Consider the following 19,966-nt stretch of genomic DNA (forward strand, 5'->3'; position numbering starts at 1 on the left):
AGTCGGCTTGCAGAGTTTGAGGTCGTGGTCCGGAGACCCTCTATAAGGAAGGAGTGAAGCGCTCGTCTGAGGAGGTGCGGAGAGGAAACCCGACGAGACGCCGTCGATATCGGTACAGCGGATGAGACGCGTCGCGCGTTGTCTCTCCCGAGGTGTTTGAAGCGTGCGCACATGGCGCTCCCCCCTGCCCCTCCCCTCTCTCTCCCCTCTCTCTCTCCCTTCTCCCCTTTCTCTCTCCCCCGCTCTCGCTCCCCGGCCTATTTATCGCACACTTATATTCATCACCACTCCTCCTCCCCCCCCTCCTCTCTCCATCCCTTCTCCGACGTCCCACACGTCTCCTCCCCTTCTCGTCCCGCGCTTCTCGCACGACCTCTACAGACCCAGATGAACCGAGCCGGCGTCGATGTTGTTTGAATGGCGAGGAGGAGGAGGTGAGCGTGGTGCCACGAGCGCTCGTGAGAATGTAGCCATAGGCGTATTTTATTTCATCTGAAATCGCAGTCTTGCGATTGCTTGCTGATGCCGCTGCTGCCGGGAGGGCGGGTAGCAGTGCAATACAAATTTAATTCCAGCCATCCTCAGCCCACGAATGAATGAATGAAAGCTTTTCTCTGCACGTGTCGGTCATGGGTTGTTGTTTTTTTTTACCATACTTCACGCTAAATCTGAGCGAGTTGGTGAAGGGGGATAGGTAGGGCCGGTTCTGATAACACTTGCCACTGATGTTATTCGTGGCCCGTAATGGAACTCGGGTGGGCGGATTCTGAGCGCAGTGCGCTAGCCACTGCACCACCGCTCTCCCCCCCCCCCTTTCCAATAACACTGGTCAACAAAAAAAACATTTTTTTCTGGCCTGGACTTTTGCAGCTATTTAGAGTGATTTCAGGGTGTTGATTCCAAATCTGATCTCAGATTTGCTCTATCACATCTCATTTTTATGCTATCGGCATACCCCATTTTCAATGATTTTACCTGAAATTAACTCTGTTACTTATGATTGCAAGTTGTTGCGAGTCTGTGACTGCTTTAGTGTTAAAATATTGTGCTGTATTTTTAGGATAGTGTGTTTATAATATCATTTTATGTAGATATCCACATTTATTTAATATTTTTCTTCTGCAGTTTTTATTGAAAATGCAATATTTGATATCTCAAAACCCTGATGTGATGCCAGATTTGGAATCAGCACCCCAAAATTACCTTAAAACCGTTGGAATACCTTATGCCAGAAAAAGTGTGTTGACCAGTGTAATCGTACTGTAGTAGTGATGATGATGATAATAGGAACACGTGTGACGACAACAATAGCAATGATGGTGATGCAGAGGCGGTAATGGGGAGTGTTAGTGGCTGGGAGAGGCGAGCAGTCGCGCAAAAAGCGAGATGAATTTCCAACATTAGCGCTGCGCCCGGGAATCTCATCTTGGGTGGACACGGAACAACGAGCAGTTTGGCCTATCGGACCGGAACAACACACAATATACAATACACGATACAAGCATCGACATCATCAACCGTGGTCAATCCACGGCTGGATGAAGGCCTCCCGAATCCGCAGAAATCTCACACGACCATGCGATGCAATAATCCGTCTATTATCTACTGCCTACGGACGCGCCGGTTGATTTAATTGCTTCAAGGTTATAGAGCCCAAACCCAGTAAGATACTCGATTCAATTCTGCTACTGATATCGATTCGTCAGAGATAAATCCATGGAAGGGACCATTATCGTGTGTAAGAATCAATCTTTTTGGTTCGCGTGACAACCCCAGCCACTAGAGGCCGCTACATTCAACCACAATGGCAAACAAAATAGAATTTATTTTGGAAAACCCAATAAGAGAATAAAACAATAGGCGGCGTTTCGGGTAATAGCCCATCACCATGCTGTCGTGTGCTATGAGAAAAGGTTATTTCCCAAAACGTAACTTATTGTGCTATTTTTTTTCATGTGTGGCAGTGTTATATTAACAAATGTGTTATCTGTGCAAGGCTGCCAACGCAGCATCACCAAATAATGTCTTATAAATCAATAATTGGGATCGAATCATGACCCTGACTGCATCGCGGATAACTCGGTGAATCGCGAGATTGTGCAGGAGGGGGGATCGTGACCCATCCCAATTCAAGTTTCTTTCGCAACATCTCGCGAACACATTTGTAGTTAGAACGTTTCGGAGAAACGATGATGTGCGGATTAATTACACCGTCAGATCTCGAGAGATGGCGGGTAGCCTGGGGCAGCCTTCGTCCAGAAGTGGGTCGTGCAGCAACAAATGACGGCGATGGAATGACCGTGCCCTCTATCATATTATCCCACGCGCGGCGTCGACTGCTCCAAGATTGCTCTGGCTGAAACGCATCAAAGTAATGAAATACCAAAGTGTTGCTATGGCGTTATGTAATTATCATTCACGCATTCATATTCATAGCATTCGAATTCATTCGTTTAATTATGATCCGTAATGTTACGCTTTAATTTTTATCTCTCCGAGCCCCAGGTGCGGCTCCAAAGTCAGCCTGCGGTTGATGAATTTCACTTTTCGGCGAACTCTGATTAATAATAATAGTTTGCTTATTTATGTATTCATCCACAAACTCGCGTGATTAATTGCAATTACATTATACACACACAACGAACAGCACCTGACGACGCGTGGACTTGGATCCTGATGAGAGCATTAGCATGAGTGGCTGGTTTGAATGTTGATAGGGGTAGACTTTACCGAAAAAACCTAAGAATATGAATCCTTGCAGTCACGAAAGCTTCAAATCTAGACAGGGGAAGAGCTACTCTACCCTGCCACAGGGGTAGAGTTAGTACTCGTGGCAAGTTGGAATGTAAATCGGAAAATAGGGCATATAATCCACTCTTTTGGCAGGCTCAACTGGGACACGTGCTGAAATGGCAAGGCCCTCCCTCGACAAACCCCGCCTCCTTTAATGTCACCACGCCCACTCAATGACTAGCCCAGCTAACTTCTTGCATCGTCAACCGTGATAATCGGAGGTACGGAGGCGAGCGTTGATGGATCGAACAAATGTTGCGAAACTCCGTTCCCGTGGGCATCGAGATGCCACGATCCTGGCTCGCCAGGAGATCGAAATACAGCAAGTGGACTAATCGCCGTCTGTTTCCATCCGTACGGAGATTTCGTGTTACTCCGTTGAGCGCAAGGTTTTTTTTAATGGGTGCTCCTGTTCCCCCCTCCACCACCACTTATAAACACTCAATCATTGTCTTTCCAGGTCTGTCGGACGCTGTCTTTCCGACAGACCTGTTCTTCACCTGAGGACGGCTGCTTTCGTTATGGCCGAAACGTCGTGAGAATTGTATTTTATTATGTTTTATTTTTTTATTATTTCCCTTCTACGTGACTTTACCGAAAGAACCAAGACGATGAATCCCTGCAGTCACGGAAGCTTTAAATGTTTTCTCCTACAACATCAGAGTGCAAGCGGCACATTAATTACGCACTACAATGACAATAGTTTAATGCGATTTGAAGCATGTTTTATTTTTTGGTGGGGGGGACAGAGCTTTGTGACGTCATATTTTAGGGGGGGGGGGTCTGACTTTTTGTGACGCCGTGTGACGAGGAGGGGGGGGGGTCAAAAATCGTCCAAAATCGTGTGACGTCATTTATGGACGTCCCCTAAGAATCGATGCGACTTAATGAATCAATGCCTCATTACACTCGGGGCTTAATTTCTCACTGAAGACGTCTGGGTCGCTGGCAGACTGGCGTTAGGTTGAACGTGTCTCGAGATGCATTAGTCGGATTTCGTTTGTTTGTATTCACGGTGCCTCCTCTCGCTCCCATCGGCCAAAGATATGAAGCGTTGGGCCGATTGGTACACCCCAGTGTAGCAAATGCTACAAATACATCTCAGGACGAGTGTTATCATCTGCACCTCGACTATGTATCATTGCAAGGCCGTAGTGGTTGCTTTCCGTGAAGAAAATAACGTTATGGAAGAGCACGGTGTATATATTGGATATAAAACATCGGTCTCGGAAGATGAAGAAAAAACGAATGTCATATGAAACATGTACGTCATATATGAAAATAGATGGCAATTGTGGCTATTAAACGCTATGCTTCCTGCCCATGGTAGACACTTTGGGGCCGTCCATAAATGACGTCACGCACATAGGGGGGGGGTCAGACATTTATGACGATGTGTGACGAGGGTGGGGGGGGGTTTGAGAAATGTGACGTCACATCAAAATGCGCAACTTTAAATATATATAGACAACACGTTCTACTTAAATAGACGTTTTAATAAATGTTTTCTCCTACAACATCAGAGTGCAAGCGGCACATTAATTACGCACTACAATGACAATAGTTTAATGCGATTTGAAGCATGTTTTATTTTTTGGTGGGGGGGGGCAGAGCTTTGTGACGTCATATTTGAGGGGGGGGGTCTGACTTTTTGTGACGCCGTGTGTCGATGGGGGGGGGGGGTCAAAAATCATCCAAAATCGCGTGATGTCATTTATGGACGGCCGCTTTGGATACAAGTTTAATTTGCACCCTCGTTGGTTTCAAGTTTCAAGTTCATTTATTAGGTATAGCCCTGTGAGCCATTCGGCTCTTGAATCGGGTGCAACCGCAGCAAACAAAAAACAAAAACATGAACAAAAAAACATCTTAAAGTGAATATGTGACTGAGTGCAAACAGAAAATCCAAGAAAAGACAGCAAAATATTGCAGAAAAAAACACCGTACACCAACGCTGTGTGCAAAAATCCCAGTGGGATGCAAGTCAAATAACCAACAACAACCACAAGACAACTTAGATTAAGGCCATCAGTCTAACTCTGTACTACAACATACCGACCCAACCCGCTTGGCCTTGCATGGGGCTGCACTACCGTCATGGAAAGTGGTCGCGTGGCTCGCAGAGCGCTCCATGTCCCCGAGTCGCATCGCGATGCGGGACGTGCCTCTCGCTTGGGGCTCTCTGCGTGCAGGATGCCAGCGTGTCGGAGGCCCACGAGCGAACGAGCGAACGAGCGAGCGAGCTGCACTTTGCTTTGACTCGCTACCGAGTTACGCTCGGCTGCGCCGTCGCTTGCCCCGTCCAAAGTAGCAAGGGGGTGCCCGGGCCAGGAATGCATTCGTGGCTAAGAAGGAGAGAAGGGGAGGAGGGGATGGTGGCCGGCGCTGGGTGAGGCTGGCGACGGCAGTGGCAGCGAGGGGAGAAGAACGCGGCCAGAATGGACGAACACCAGCAGAGAGATGGAACCACGACACCAGCTCCTGTGCAGGGGCGAGGTGGATAGCGGCGTTCAGCATGGATGGTGATGGCGCGTGGGGGGGGGGGGCTTTATCCGGGAGTGAATAGACAATTGATAATGATGACTTCATTTAGCAGTGGATAGACAATGGATGATGAAGATTATGCGCAACCTCCGTATCACCCTATTGGTCTTAATGGCAAATACGTGTGAATTAATTTCAGAATCTAACAAAGTATGATGTTAAAATTATATTACTGCTTTTTTTTTTTTACAAATCTTGTCTCTATGCACGGACTACCATTGCTTATGCAGATCTCGCTTTTAAACCAACATCTAAATAACACAAATTCCCATTTATATCCTGTAAATACGTAAAAGCAGACCAGGCGAGGAAGGCATATACAACCGCAAATACACAGTCGTGGATTTTTATATGCGCGCAAATAGATTTCATAAAGCGTCGCATACGTGACCCACGCTGCACTGAACATACATATTCATCTCTTTATTCTCACAGGTATTACCGTATTCTCCTGATTAAAACACCCATTTGCTCATGTATTCTAAGACGTAGTTGTGAGTGACTTGCAAGGTGTGTGTTTGTGCGACACCATGCAAATGTTTTACGTTTGCGTCTTATTTTCCAGAGCATGTTATAATCTGTAAAATACAGCAATCCGGTTTCACTCCTTTGAGTTGGAAATTCACACTTGGCGCGCATTGCAAAACCCCTGTAGGACATCCTATGAGTTATCTTGCACGCACCTGCCTGTAGGTGTTAGCGCTGCCTTCAATTAACTCACGCGTGCTGAAAACACAATAACATCAGATCTACTGCTTGAATTTGCAGGCAGTTCTCCATGAAAATAGAATCTCACCCGATGCTTACCCGGTGTTCGGGGTGGGCGGGGAGGGAAATATATTTCGGGACTGAGCCCCCGACACCTCGGGCTGGAAATAAGCTACGAGTAAAAGATAAAATTTCAACTCACTCCCGAGTAAAAGGTAACATTTCAACTCACTCCCGCATGCATGGGAGGTCAGTAGCCGAATGGGCTAATTGAACCAAGGAAATTTGTATGAAATCAGTTCTTACAGAACGCTCTCGAGAATGTGCTTTGGGTTTGTGGCAAATCATACATGTCGTGGTGGCAAATGATGATTCATCCTGGAAAAGAAAACATCAGAAATATGCGCAGCTTCGAGTGAATTTATGTTAAAGCACATACACATACTGTGAATAATTGTTTTGTAATTAACTGTGAACGATACGAAAAGAAAAAAACCCTTTAAATCCCAGATTAAATAAAGCATATTAATTCAGTTTTGGGTGCAAATTACTATAATTTGGGTCGGATGAATGTCTGGTTGCGCAGATTTCTAGGCCAGCTGGTCTCATGCGAGGTCGCCTTCGGTGTAGACAACTGTCACCAGTGTCGCAGGCGTTCCTCCAGAATGCGTCATTTGTTATACTTATAAGGTCTCGTTCAATTTTCTTTCAAATAGGATCGTGAGCAATGCATGTGAGTAGGTCCTTGCAAAAAGCGTTTTTTTGTACAAATCATTCTTACGTTATTAAATGAGCACACAAAAGGATGCGTGTGAAGAGGTCTCCCTTTAAAAATGGGGAAATGAATTTCAATTCCCCCCCCCCCTCTTAGTTAAATAAAGAAAATCGAATCGATTCCACGACGAAGTGACCTCTGTTCTCTTTGTATTCCACTATTAACCAATTCCTTCTCTCAAAAATTGTCTGGAAGACCCCCACGTAGGGTAAGCAGAAGCAATTTCAGCCCCCCACCACCACCCGCCGGGGGTGAAAGAAAAAAGAGGACCCTAATGGGCCCCAGGGTTTATGATGAGTGGAGCTTGTAGGAGCGGAGGGAGGGTGGCTTTGGGAGGGGAAAGGATGACGCATTTGCTCACAAGAACCCCTTCGGTAACTGTGGTTTCAAGGGTACCTTGAGTCAACCCTGAGCACAATGTGATGCGATTCAGATGCGATTCATTCAGCGACGCAACATAAAACCAGGGCAGCACTTTACGTAAGATTCTGGGGAATGCAGCTTAAAATCAGGCTATCAATATACATGATATATTATGTTATTAACAAACACTGCCTCACAGACAGCAGTGTAGCGTGCATGACATGGGTCCAATCTCCCCCCCCCCCATCTTCGTATCCCCAGCATCTGAACCCCTCTGATCGGAAGTGCCTAAGTACAATTGTATCGCCTTACACAATTGATAGCCATACCACTTCTCAGGCACATGTTTAATCGCGTAGGAGAATGTAAGATTTTAAAAAAATACAATTCCTGCAGAGAGGATAAACGTCTCGTGAAACGTTTGTTGAAAATGATGATAATGCTGCTGCTCTAAATGTCCAAATGATGGGCCACTTTGTTGAGCTATCATGCGTGGCCAGGTTGCTTCTGAAAAATAAGTTGAAAAATAAGTTGAAAAATAAGTTAATACCTGGTAGTATGGGGATGGTTTAGTTTTATTTGTATGCGTTTGGGTGATTTGTTTACATTTATTGTACTTGGCACTACTATCATATTATTGTATTGTTTGTGGTTGTAATGTTCTTAACCGCCCCTCCTGGACATCTGTGAAAGAGAGCTTTAGAGTTCATCACTGGTGTTGACCGCTACGCAACAACCCCCATAACCGACATGGCGTGGGAAGTTCTTCATTCAGCAGTGATTGGACAAATGACTGTGAATTATTGTGAAACGGGTACTGTCAAAAATATTAATTTCATTTACCCAGTGATTATGATCTTACTTTGACCATACTTCACCGCCTCACTCACTGCGGGCTTGTGAAGGGAACATAGACGTTGGAAGAAGCACAGAAGAAGAGTACACTTTATCTTTCGCACTGCCCTCTGCTGCTCGCCATGTAGCTTCGCAACATGTATGGTGGTCGACTCAACTAAGCACTATCCAGGCTCAACCCTACTTTAGCTTCCAAAATCTCACGAGATCGAACGCATGCCGTGCGATTCAATGTGACCAGTGCGGCACGGTGAAATATATTCGTTAGTGGCACATGCGAGGCCATCAACTATGAACTCCAGTATACCGGCCCGCCGTTTAATTATTTTCGCTTGTGGCCAGTGCCAGATTATCCGAGTAGCAGCAAAAGTACATTAGCTACATTTGCAACGGGCCCCACACTTTCAAATGCCCCCCGTTAAATGCTTTCAAGCTATCAATTCCGGTTCGGTGATTCTGCACTTGCTCTTTTACTATAGTACAATACTGCCTTCAACTTTTATGAATGGCTGGGTGTTTAAGGTTAGCGATTTGTCGTATTATATGGCTGTATAGCAAATGAAAAAATACAATTACTTTACTATGCGAGTTAAACATTTGTGTTTCAATCTTTTTTTGTATTTAGGGACTCTATAACAGATGCTACAGGTCCTGAACTAGCTTAATCCGTCATTGTTTGTGGCTCACTTTCTAGACTCGCTTGCCAGCTGTCACTTTATCTTGCTCCTCCCAACAGAAACGCCACACTCCACCCTGCGCCCCCTAACGGCCACTCCGATCCATCCGTCTCCCGGCCGCCCGCCCGTCATGCCTCCACCTCTGCGCTTCGCCGCCAACGTGGGCTGGCTCTTCACGGAGGGGGAGGCAGACATCTCGGCTCGGTGCGAGGCGGCCAAGGCGGCTGGCTTCGATGCCGTGGAGATTCCCGACCCTTACGGCTACTGGGGGCGAGCAGGCGGCCCAGAGGAGACACCCCGACCGCCGCTGCCTGCCCTGCCCGTAGCGCTCATCAACAGCCCGCGAGGTGCGGAATTTGTGGCTCGGGACGACGGGAAGTTGATGATGATGGTCGACCGATGCAAATACCAAATCCCGCATCCACGCGCCTGTGTTTTTTTTATCTGAGCCGTGGTTCGGATGGTGGTGGAAGGTTGGAAAGTTGATGTCGAGGCTGTTGTTTCCAGCCACGGTTTGCCACATTGCGGAAAGCTTTTTGAGGAAGCGTTGTGGGTGATGGTTAATGACCCCAGGGCGCTTCTAGATGAGGCGTGATGTGTGATGGTTTATGCCCCCAGGGCGCTTTTAGAGGAGACGTGGTGGGTGCTGGTTAATGCCCCCAGGGCGCTTTTAGAGGAGTCGTGGTGGGTGATGGTTAATACCCCCAGAGCGCTTTTAGAGGAGACGTGGTGGGTGATGATTAATGCCCCCAGGGCGCTTTTAGATGAGGGTTGCTGGTTAATGCCCCCAGGGCGCTTTTAGAGGAGTCGTGATGGGTGATGGTTAATGCCCCCAGGGCACTTCATGAGGAAGCGTTGTGGGTGATGGTTAATGCCCCCCAGGGCGCTTTTAGAGGCCTCGTGGGTGATTGTTAATGCCCCCAGGGCGTTTTTTGAGGAAGCGTTGTGGGTGATGGTTAATGCCCCCAGGGCGCTTTTAGAGGAGGCGTGGTGAGTGATGGTTAATGCCTCCAGGGCGCTTTTAGAGGAGGCGTGGTGGGTGATGGTTAATGCCTCCAGGGCGCTTTTAGAGGAGGCGTGGTGGGTTATGGTTAATGCCCCCAGGGCGCTTTTAGAGGAGGCGTGGTGAGTGATGGTTAATGCCTCCAGGGCGCTTTTAGAGGAGGCGTGGTGGGTGATGGTTAATGCCCCCAGGGCGCTTTTAGAGGAGGCGTGGTGAGTGATGGTTAATGCCTCCAGGGCGCTTTTAGAGGAGGCGTGGTGGGTGATGGTTAATACCCCCAGGGCACTTTTAGAGGAAGCGTGGTGGGAGATGGTTAATGCCCCCAGGGCGCTTTTAGAGGAGACGTGGTGGGTGATGATTAATGCCCCCAGGGCGCTTTTAGATGAGGGGTGCTGGTTAATGCCCCCAGGGCGCTTTTAGATGGGGGGTGATGGTTAATGCCCCCAGGGCGCTTTTAGAGGAGTCGTGATGGGTGATGGTTAATGCCCCCAGGGCGCTTTTAGAGGAGGCCTCGTGGGTGATTGTTAATGCCCCCAGGGTACTTCATGAGGAAGCGTTGTGGGTGATGGTTAATGCCCCCCAGGGCGCTTTTAGAGGCCTCGTGGGTGATTGTTAATGCCCCCAGGGCGTTTTTTGAGGACGCGTTGTGGGTGATGGTTAATGCCCCCAGGGCGCTTTTAGAGGAGGCGTGGTGAGTGATGGTTAATGCCTCCAGGGCGCTTTTAGAGGAGGTGTGGTGGGTGATGGTTAATGCCTCCAGGGCGCTTTTAGAGGAGGCGTGGTGGGTGATGGTTAATGCCCCCAGGGCGCTTTTAGAGGAGGCGTGGTGAGTGATGGTTAATGCCTCCAGGGCGCTTTTAGAGGAGGCGTGGTGGGTGATGGTTAATGCCCCCAGGGCGCTTTTAGAGGAGGCGTGGTGTTTAATGGTAATGCCCCCAGGGCGCTTTGACGCGCAGAGAGGCGTACGGGAGTTAGCAAGTTGCTTGAACGCATCGCCCCCTGCTGGGATTTGAGAGTTAAGATTGGCCAATTCGTGGGGGGGGGGTGCATAGAAAGTGAATTACAGTACTCTACAGCAGGGATGTCTGATTTGTTAAGTAATTACAGTGCTGATTATCAGTTCGATTACTTGATGAATCAGATAACACGAATGTAATAAATTAGGGGGAACACGTCTCCACCTACGTGTGTGCTATTGGATGGAAAGTGACGGTAATGTCATCGGCATCAGGCATGCTATGCTGGGCGTGGCTTGTAGGGGGTTTCCCGCCTTCAGGAGATAGGATGTCGGGCGACCGCCATTTTTGAAGGGGCCAGAGTAAACGGCCAGAAAAAAAACGAAGTCTACTCTGGCAGTCGATTAATTGACTCGATTCACTCATTCATAATCCCAGGTCTAGATTGAACATTTTGGAGAAAGTGAATGGTGTTTGACGCCTCGACAGGTGGAACGCCACTCTTACCTCTGACACCTGAACTTAACTCCCTGGGTGTGTGCAGGGGACGTGGCGGCGGGCGAGATGGGTCTGGGAGCCCTCCCGGGCCGTGAGGCAGACTTCTTGGACTCCCTTCAGACCGCGATCGCTCACGCCAAAGCTCTGAAGTGCGACAGGTGCTGGGCCCAATGACCCCGACAGCTCTACCGCATCGTCGCTCCATTCACTCCGGAAAGCCTTAGAGCCACAATGCTGTACGTCATCACTGCCAAATAAATTATTATTTCTTAGTATCCGTCGCTAGGAAACACCCAGGAGCCCTTGCACTAGTCACAGGTTCTGCAAGTGTTCTGAGCCCCGTGTAGATTGGTTTCCGCCTGTCAGCCTGGCAACAATTCACACACTTGAGCTGACACAAGCATCCCAATGGGTTGCACGCAAATCAATGAGCCCAATTTCCGTGTGCATGTATGTGGTTCTCACACTGTGAACCCGGTGACCCGAGTTCCTCTGCTTTGCCCGGGAGCCTCTTCGAGAACACGGAACGGACGATCGCGAAGGCGCTCTCCCGGCACGCGGAAACGAAACGTCCGATGCCTTTAACTCCACACGACACGCGCCTTGCGTGCGGCGTGCATCCTCCGCAGGGTCCACCTGTTGTCGGGCCGGCTGCCGCCCGGAGCGACTCGCGAGGCCCAGGGCCCTGCCATGGAGGCGACGCTCGTGCGCAACCTTCTCACAGCCTCTGACCTGCTCGCAGTGGTGTGTGCCCCTTCCCGAACGATCATTTACAAACCACGTTTACGAAAGCGCTGCGCGACTGTGGGCAATCCGCGCGACCAATCGCAGCTCTATCCCCGTGTATATTCCCTCTCGGGCTACACATTTGAAGCAGTGCGTCTGCACACTTGTGACAGCCGTTTTGTCAGTCCACTACTAGATGAGGGTCTTCACATACCGTGCGAGTTGTGGGGAATTTTGACTACCCTTCACCCAATTGATCGGTGAGGGTTTGTCAAGGCAGGGAGCATAGATGTGGGAGAAAATGAAGTACAACAATAGATTTTGCAGCACTGTCCTCTCCCATCCTCACCTTGGCCCCCGCAGCCCTATGCCAGCCTGTTTGAGCATGGCGGTCAACCATACAAGCACTATCCAGGCTCACTTACTATATGCCTAGCTGCACTTGGAAAATAGTTATATCGCTCAATGGGCATTTACTCAGGAATTCAACTTTTGAATGTGTGAAATATCTGATGTTGTAGCTACTCATCTTGCGACACTCGTATCTTGCATGTGTTTTGCATGGCATTGCATAAATCTCCATCACAATAACGTTACTACATACTCTTAGTTCTTTCGGTAAAGTCACGTAGGTAAAACATTTAATTAAAATTAATTACCTACATGACTTTACCGAAAGAACTAAGAGTATGAATCCTTGCAGTCACGAAAGCGTCAAATCTAGAACGTTACTACACTTTTTTATCCCGGTACATTGGTTGGTGTGTGTGTGTTTTGGTGTGCGTCGTTCCCGCCTGTACTGAATGGCCAGGAAGGGATGACTGGACTCATTGAGCCAATCAACAGCAGGCTCACCGACCCTCGCTACTTCCTGGACACGCCTCGTCAGGGTGAGGGCCGACTGTGCTCACAGCAGAGTGGCTGTGTTGTAGAGTGGGCATGCATATGCCTTGTATGGAGATTACATATTTAGCCGTACGTGGAACAGCCCATTTTATCAATCCACTGCTGGATGAGGGCCTTGTGGGTTGTGGGGGTTATTTGACCATATTGATCCATGCGGGTGGTGAATGCGGGGAGCGTAGTTCAGAAGCAAAATGGGTTTTTCTGAACGGACACTGCTCTCTACTGCACATAGCCCATGAGCAGCCTATAACACCTGACTTATGCATGGTGGGCCCGCATCAAAGCACAATCCAGGCTCAACCCTGCTAAGCATCGAAGATTTGCTGAGATCCGACAAATTCTCTGCAATTTGGTCACAGATATTGAATGTGTAGTACACAATAATAACGCAATTGGAAGACTCTGTGAAGCTATATTATACGGTATACAGTTGCTTAATGCATGATCAAATAAATGTTGTTCCTCAATTCGGTCTGCAGAGCCAAAGTGGGGGGGGGGTGAAGGAGGAGATGAAAGAAAGGGAAGTGTGGGGGATATGGTATCCAATACCCGACGCTAAATCATCAATACTACAATAATAAGATAGGGTGGTATTCATTTCAAGTGTCAAATACAAATCATGTGGCCGGGGGGCTCATACACTCTAAATCTTTCTCCACATTGTGGTATTTTCCTAGCCGCGCGCATCCTGGAAAAAGTCGATAAACCCAACATCAAGCTTCAGCTGGTGCGTGTACGGTTTGTGTGTGTGGCTTTACGACACACCGCATATGCACACCATTGCCAACAAAATACCCTCATTATAGGGCTGTGACGATTCATGCCCCTCTCAATGCAATGGATTGTCATGATTCACGGAGTACAAAGAATGTATTATTTTTATTCATAGAATGAATGTCGTGGCCACGAGTAGCAGCAAGGGTGATGTGAACCTATTACGAGGTACTCTATATGAAACCAAAATAATCGATTCCTCCACATGCAATTCAACGAATGTCTTTATAACTTAATATTTTAACATTAATATTAAATATGAATTGATGCATCGTCACAGCCAGAATAATCATGTCCATCTCATACACATAATACTGTTCTTGTATTCAGTGTGTGGTATAAGCCCTTGTTTGTTGGGAATCTGTTTGCATTGATTTTTCTAAAAAGAAAATATATGAAACATTTCATAACATTATACTTCTGTGCCTCTTATGTGTTCACTGCCGAAAGAAACTTGTAATGCCTTAAAACATGATGGGGCGGGCAGGGCCGGATTAACATTCTTGTAGGCCCTCGGCACTTCTGTTTCATAGGCCTTCAGTGATCATTTTCTACAATGGGTACTGATGCTGGCCCATGTTACTATCGCCGCTGTCACTTCGCGTAGGACAAGAATGCCGCCTTGTCTCCCCTTGCGCTAATACTCTGTGTTGTGAATGAGATTGTACGAAAGGCACCATTTGAGGATGTTATTTGCTAATTTTGCAATGAAAAAAAATCTCTACAAGTTCATCTCCGCTGTTAATTTCTCTCACCGTATGAGAAAAAAAAACTATTGGCATTGACATGACTCTTTCTCATTGTAAATACACCGTGCCTATTCTTGCCATATACATATGTTTATTCCAGAAGATATCTTGGTTACATTTTTTATCATCCAAACAAAAAACAGGCTCAGAATAATTTTTTTCGTAAGCCCTTTTTATTTTTTTGTAGGCCCTTGGCACAGTGCCTGCTGTGCCTATTGGATAATACGGACCTTGGGGGCGGGCATTGTTGAGGTGTCGCTGCTGACAACATTGTACAAAATGCACAAGCTGGTAACTTGTGCATCTGTCAACCACAGTGACAAACATGAAGGCTTAACTTGTCTGAACTGTTGGCCTCTTCCTCTGCAGGACATCTTCCACTGCCAAGTCATGGACGGAAATCTCACGGGCAACATCCGTGCACTCTTCCCGCTCATCGGTATAAATCAGCTGCTCTCCGCTCCCCTGCACTCCTACATTCATAATGCGGTGCTGCAATCACGCGGCCTGTGTGGGCATGCGGTTTATACAAAAATGAAAGCCATAATTTCAATATGTAACCTATTCCACATGAGGTAATGATGCGCGCTTCCCCACTGCGCGTTGTGTTAATTGGCTGACCTGAGTGCGCACTATGTTAATGTATATATTGGCCTATACTTTCGCTATTATTATGGTGTCAAATGTTTGCCTGTGCAGATTGGCTGCTTTGCATTTAAAAAAAACACGCCGCCTCTTTTGAAGAAAGACCTTACATTCAACCCCTAACACAAAAAAATACGTCCTCTGCTATTTTTAGATGAAACGTGAGTGCAAAACGATTGGTATGAATTGCAGTAATTAGTGGGAGGAATATAAAGTTGCCAAGATGTAACTGAGCTCATTTGAGTCATACTCAAATGTGCGGCTGTGCACACAAGCAATTATCACTTTCTCCTACAACTGTGTAGGAGATATTCCAATAACCTTTGGTCTCCTTCATGTTGAGTAATCATTAGACATGCGCGCGCCCATGAAAATGTCTGCGAACTAAAAAGAAACAGTGTCCTGTATATCTAAGGTGTGCAAAAATGGAACGTTCGTGACATCCTAACTCACCTTTTCATTATACATGTCTTGTGTGCCCGAATTATTCGCAATGGCGATGTGAATGCATTATGGCACTCGGGTTGAAGACATCAGCCTTTCATATTTTGACCCCGGCACCTAACTAGCAACATTATACAATAGGTCATGCTCTTTCGCACGCCTTGCACTTTTCAAATCCTCGTTGATTTGTTCAGACACGGCTACATTTAATATAACTTAGCTCCTATGTATTCCGTGAATGTGCACGTGCACAGGGAATGTCTGTATAGGCAATGAAGTTCGAAGAATCCCTGCACATCGGTTTGTAGGCTAATGAAAGCACGAATGTAGTTGCATGATATACATGCACAATCCACTGCTAGATGAGAAGGGTCTCAAATGCATGTGCTGGTCGACCATACTTGACCATGCTGGACTGTGCAGGTTGGTGGAGGGACGGAGCATATATGTGGCAGCGTGGAAAATGCAGAAAAACTCCGGATTGTTTTGCACTGCCTTTTGTTGACAAAGAGTCGCCACAGCAGCCTACAGCACCTGTTGTATGCATGTTGGTCACCCACCCAAGCACAATCCAGGCTCAACTCTACTTTGATTCCGTGATCTGATGAGATTTGGTGCGTTACGGGTGACTTTCTCTTCGGCATTTGCCTGATATATCACCCGTTTTACTCCACTTATTTTCTAAGAACATTTTGCTTTCAAGCATTTTTTTCCCTCTGGATTTGTGTCCTTGACTTTGAATGTCATTGCAATTAGCCATTGTCTATCGACTGCTAGATAAAGGCTCGCCACGCTGTCTCTCCTTGAGCTTTACAGGCATGAAAATGTGTTTTAAGTTCCCCATTCATTCATCATCCAGGTCATATTCAGGTGGCTCAGGTTCCTAACCGACATGAGCCAAGCAGCCAAGGAGAGATCAACTACTCCTACATCTTCAACCTCCTCCAGGGACTCGGCTACCAGGGATACGTGGGCTGCGAGTACACGCCACGAGGTGAGTACTCGCTGCCCAGACTTTGTGCGTGCTTAGGGCATTTCAAAATAATACTGCTATAAACACGGCGTGACTACAAAACAGGGGGGGGGAGATCGGACCGACTTACTGATGGGGAATCAGGCCATAAAGAGTTCCCTCCCTCCACAATAGCCATCTATGATGGCTACTTTAATTACCCTGCCCATCTGGTCGAACACCATATGAGACTAGGCTCCAAAGAAAGCTGTCTCTGGTGTGGACCAATCAGTTTCAAAGACAATGCATAAATTATCAGAGTATTGTTTTTTGTTTGCATTTGACTGCAAGTATTGTGGTTAATGTAAGCATGATTCCTTGCAAACGGTGTCAGTTTTGTTGCCAGAAAAAAGGGGAAAACCCCTATTAGTACCCTGCCCAATTATAAATGATCAAATGTTGAGGAGGGCACATGTACTCTTAATTGAAAGTCCGATGTGCTAACCATGACACGATGGCAGCATCCCTTATTCAGATGTTGTCGTATTGTATATCTGACTTTGTGAATTCTCACTTGTGCAGAGAGCACGGTGGCTGGACTGGGATGGCTTAAAGAAGTGCGAGCAAGCCACTGAGGTGTCATCCATTCACAATGGGTGGCATCCAAGACCACGTGAAAATCCCAAACTTCTGTACCACCTGTGCTTGAATCTGCACAGGCCCTAATTTCACACTGAACATTTGCTGGGTCACTGGTAGACTCGGCTTGTGATTAGCAGCCAGAGCCATAGCGATATGTACACTGGATATGGTGTGCACAGTGCAGATATATTTCCCGTGTCGCTGTCCTGTACAGACCTGACTCTAATGTTATTTTCATGCATTGCATAATTGCTAAGAGGGTAACAATGCATCAATTAATCGATTACTTTTCCCAAGCTAAACAATACACGCAATTAATTGCTTGTATAAGATGTCATGTTTTTTTGCCCTCCCCGCCCCACCATCGTGTGAATTTGTAGTTACGCAATTAATATTCTTGGTTCTTTCGGTAAAGTCACTTAATTAGAAGACAAAAGTAAAATATTAAAAAAATGCAATTTAAAAAAATTCATAACAAAAATAAAATAATACATTTAAAATACTAAAAGCAAAAAACCCACAATAAAAAATGCAAATAGTAAAATTTAATTAAAATTTCAAGTTAAAAATACATATAAATTGAAAATAATATAAAAGCAAAAAAATCCACGACGTTTCGATCGCAACACAAGCGGTCTTCATCAGGCGGAGGAGAGAAAGGAGGGGGCAAGCCTCCAAATGTAGCCGCTTCTAAGGGTTCCAAGTGAGTGGGCGGGGGAAAGAGCTGTGCAAGCAACACGAGCTGCGTAAGAAGCACGCGAATGCAGGAGCAAAACAAAGGGGGAGTTGGGCAGAGGTGAGCTTGTGCAGCGCAAACAGCATGGGCGGGGCAGCCAGTCAGCCAGCGTTAATGTAGGAGCAGACAATGGGGAGGGGGCAGAGAGAGGGGGTGGGGCAGAGATGGGGGGCTAGAGATGGGGGGGGGGGGCATTGCACCTCGCTACACCCATCCACACTGCTGACGGAAGAGGTTGACAAGAAAACACAAATGAAGCCATGACCCAAAGTGGTTGATGACATCTTTCCAATCATTGCTGAGTTTAAAACCATCGTCTCGGTTGAAATTGTGTCCGTGTCTGTATATATGGATGGCTTTGTGAACGAATCTTTGTTGATAGGCAGTCGGCTTGCAAAGTACCATCGTCTTAGAGAAATACATTTCATGTGAGCCAGCCGCATTAAAGTAATGATCAGCCACGGCAGAAGTATTGGTCCTGCCGTGTTTAAGATCTGCCTTATGTTCACGAACACGGTCCGAGACATGTCATTTGGTTTCCCCAATGTAACTGCTGCCGCAGATACAGCTTAGTTTGTAGACGCCGGCATATTGCATGTCAGGAATCTTGTCCTTCACAGATAGGATCAGGTCACGAATTGTGTGCACTGTGTTAAATCGAACCTGGATCTTGTATTGTTCAAGATTTTGGAAATCTTTTTGGTTATCCCTGCTATGTTAGGTAAGGTGATGGTTTTGATCGGATCTTCAGATGGCTCCTTCCTCACGGTTGGGGTGATGGCTTTGCGGATTGTGTAGTCATATTTTCGGGACATACTTCACACCTACGCTATGTTTTCCACAGTTACGCGCTCAAGAAAAACATTTCTAGATAAAACACGATTTTCAATGGTAAAAATTCTAATAACAAAATATATATTTCTGATGGCATCATTGGCAATTCCCAGTGCCACGGGCTGGACTTAGCCATCTCAGATCCAGGGCTGAAATAATGAAATGATACTTTATTTTTCTTCGGTAACGCAACCCGCCCTTATAACATGCATGTCTATGGGAAAATAGGCTTCGTACAGTGTGATTCGTTTTATGTGCAGTTTTTCAGGAACGCAAGTGGAGCGTTGTGTGAGGGATGTCTGTACAGGTATTGGTTAATGTGATCGTTCCATCCATTAAAGGCCGTTATAACATTTGCCACAATGTTGAGAGAGAGAGAAACAAATACAGTGGCGACTCTACATACGAACGAGTTATGTTCCAGAGGTCTGTTCGTATGACGATTTATTCATAAGTCCAACTTTACTCCTGTCAATTCCAAACATGTTGTACGGCATGTACACTAAACACGGGGAATGACTTTATAAGTTGTATAATCTCCTGTAGATGAATATGCCACTGGTTCTTCATGTTCTGCAGATATGGGTTGATAATGTTCTGATGGGGGTTGACAATGTTCGTGAAAAGCACCGAGAACGTGGTAGTGAACCGTACAGCGACAAAACAACAACAGACAATGGCGGCGGCCCAGGCAGAAATGCTGGGTAATGACACCGAACAACCACCACCATCTATTGCGCGGCAGTTGAACTTACGACTCCCAGTCGGAACAGGCACCTGAACATATGGACAGGTGTGTTCGTATATCTGAAAGTTCGTCAATCAAATGTCCGTAAGTAGAGGAGTCCCTGTATTCTTGAACGTAATTACCATCCTGAAGCAAAATTAATTGAATCTTGAGGGAGGTTAATTGTTTGACCCCGAATACCATAATCATCTAAAATACATCTCCCGTGTCTGTAATACTGTAATGTGATTCATCGACAGTACTTTTTTGTACTCCAACTTTACTTTGACTGAAATCGAATTGAAATAAAGATATTATTTTATGATCTGACAAGTTTCGTTTGTGTTGTTACGCATACACTGGTGTGATACGTGCACAATAGCGCTCCAGACACCAACGCGTAGAAGTGGGATAAGTTTATCTGCAGTGTTATGTTTTTGCGCATGCACCTGCATTTGTAAATCGTTCACATTCCTTGACGGTTACAATACAAAGCATACAAATTATCGTGTGACCAAATCATCCGGCATGCAACGGATCTTCATATCTGTCAACCCATACGGTATACCCATATTCTTGTACAGGGAAATTGAGTTTTCAGGTCCAAAAGGCGTTTCAATACGGGCAACGTCATGTTTTTTTGTCTATTTGTGTTTCTC

General features: G+C 46.5%; 1 protein-coding gene across 2 annotated transcripts; it reads left to right on the forward strand.

Annotated features, from left to right (window-relative positions):
- Positions 1 to 8,793: 8,793 nt before the first annotated feature.
- HYI (hydroxypyruvate isomerase (putative)) lies at positions 8,794 to 17,526 on the forward strand. 2 transcript variants are annotated; one of them, XM_078605568.1, is made up of 8 exons: positions 8,794 to 9,062; positions 11,219 to 11,330; positions 11,802 to 11,916; positions 12,710 to 12,788; positions 13,482 to 13,531; positions 14,697 to 14,766; positions 16,276 to 16,410; positions 16,951 to 17,526. In XM_078605568.1, exons 1-8 carry the CDS (start codon positions 8,846 to 8,848, stop codon positions 17,001 to 17,003), a joined length of 831 nt encoding a protein of 276 aa, XP_078461694.1. In that variant the 5' UTR covers positions 8,794 to 8,845; the 3' UTR covers positions 17,004 to 17,526. The 2 variants fall into 2 exon arrangements, with proteins under 2 accessions (XP_078461694.1, XP_078461695.1); XM_078605569.1 differs by having other exon boundaries at positions 11,219 to 11,321; positions 16,951 to 17,463.
- Positions 17,527 to 19,966: the final 2,440 nt, after the last annotated feature.

The sequence above is a fragment of the Lampetra planeri genome, chromosome 24 (assembly GCF_965212315.1).
Source record: "Lampetra planeri chromosome 24, kcLamPlan1.2.h2, whole genome shotgun sequence".
Lineage (NCBI taxonomy): Eukaryota > Metazoa > Chordata > Hyperoartia > Petromyzontiformes > Petromyzontidae > Lampetra > Lampetra planeri.

Coding starts and splice junctions, on each gene's coding strand:
- HYI (XM_078605568.1), top strand. CDS start 8,846: ATGCCTCCACCTCTGCGCTTCGCCGCCAACGTGGGCTGGCTCTTCACG. Junction 11,331..11,801: donor AAAGCTCTGAAGTGCGACAG/GTGCTGGGCCCA, acceptor CATCCTCCGCAG/GGTCCACCTGTTGTCGGGCC. Junction 14,767..16,275: donor TGCACTCTTCCCGCTCATCG/GTATAAATCAGC, acceptor TTCATCATCCAG/GTCATATTCAGGTGGCTCAG.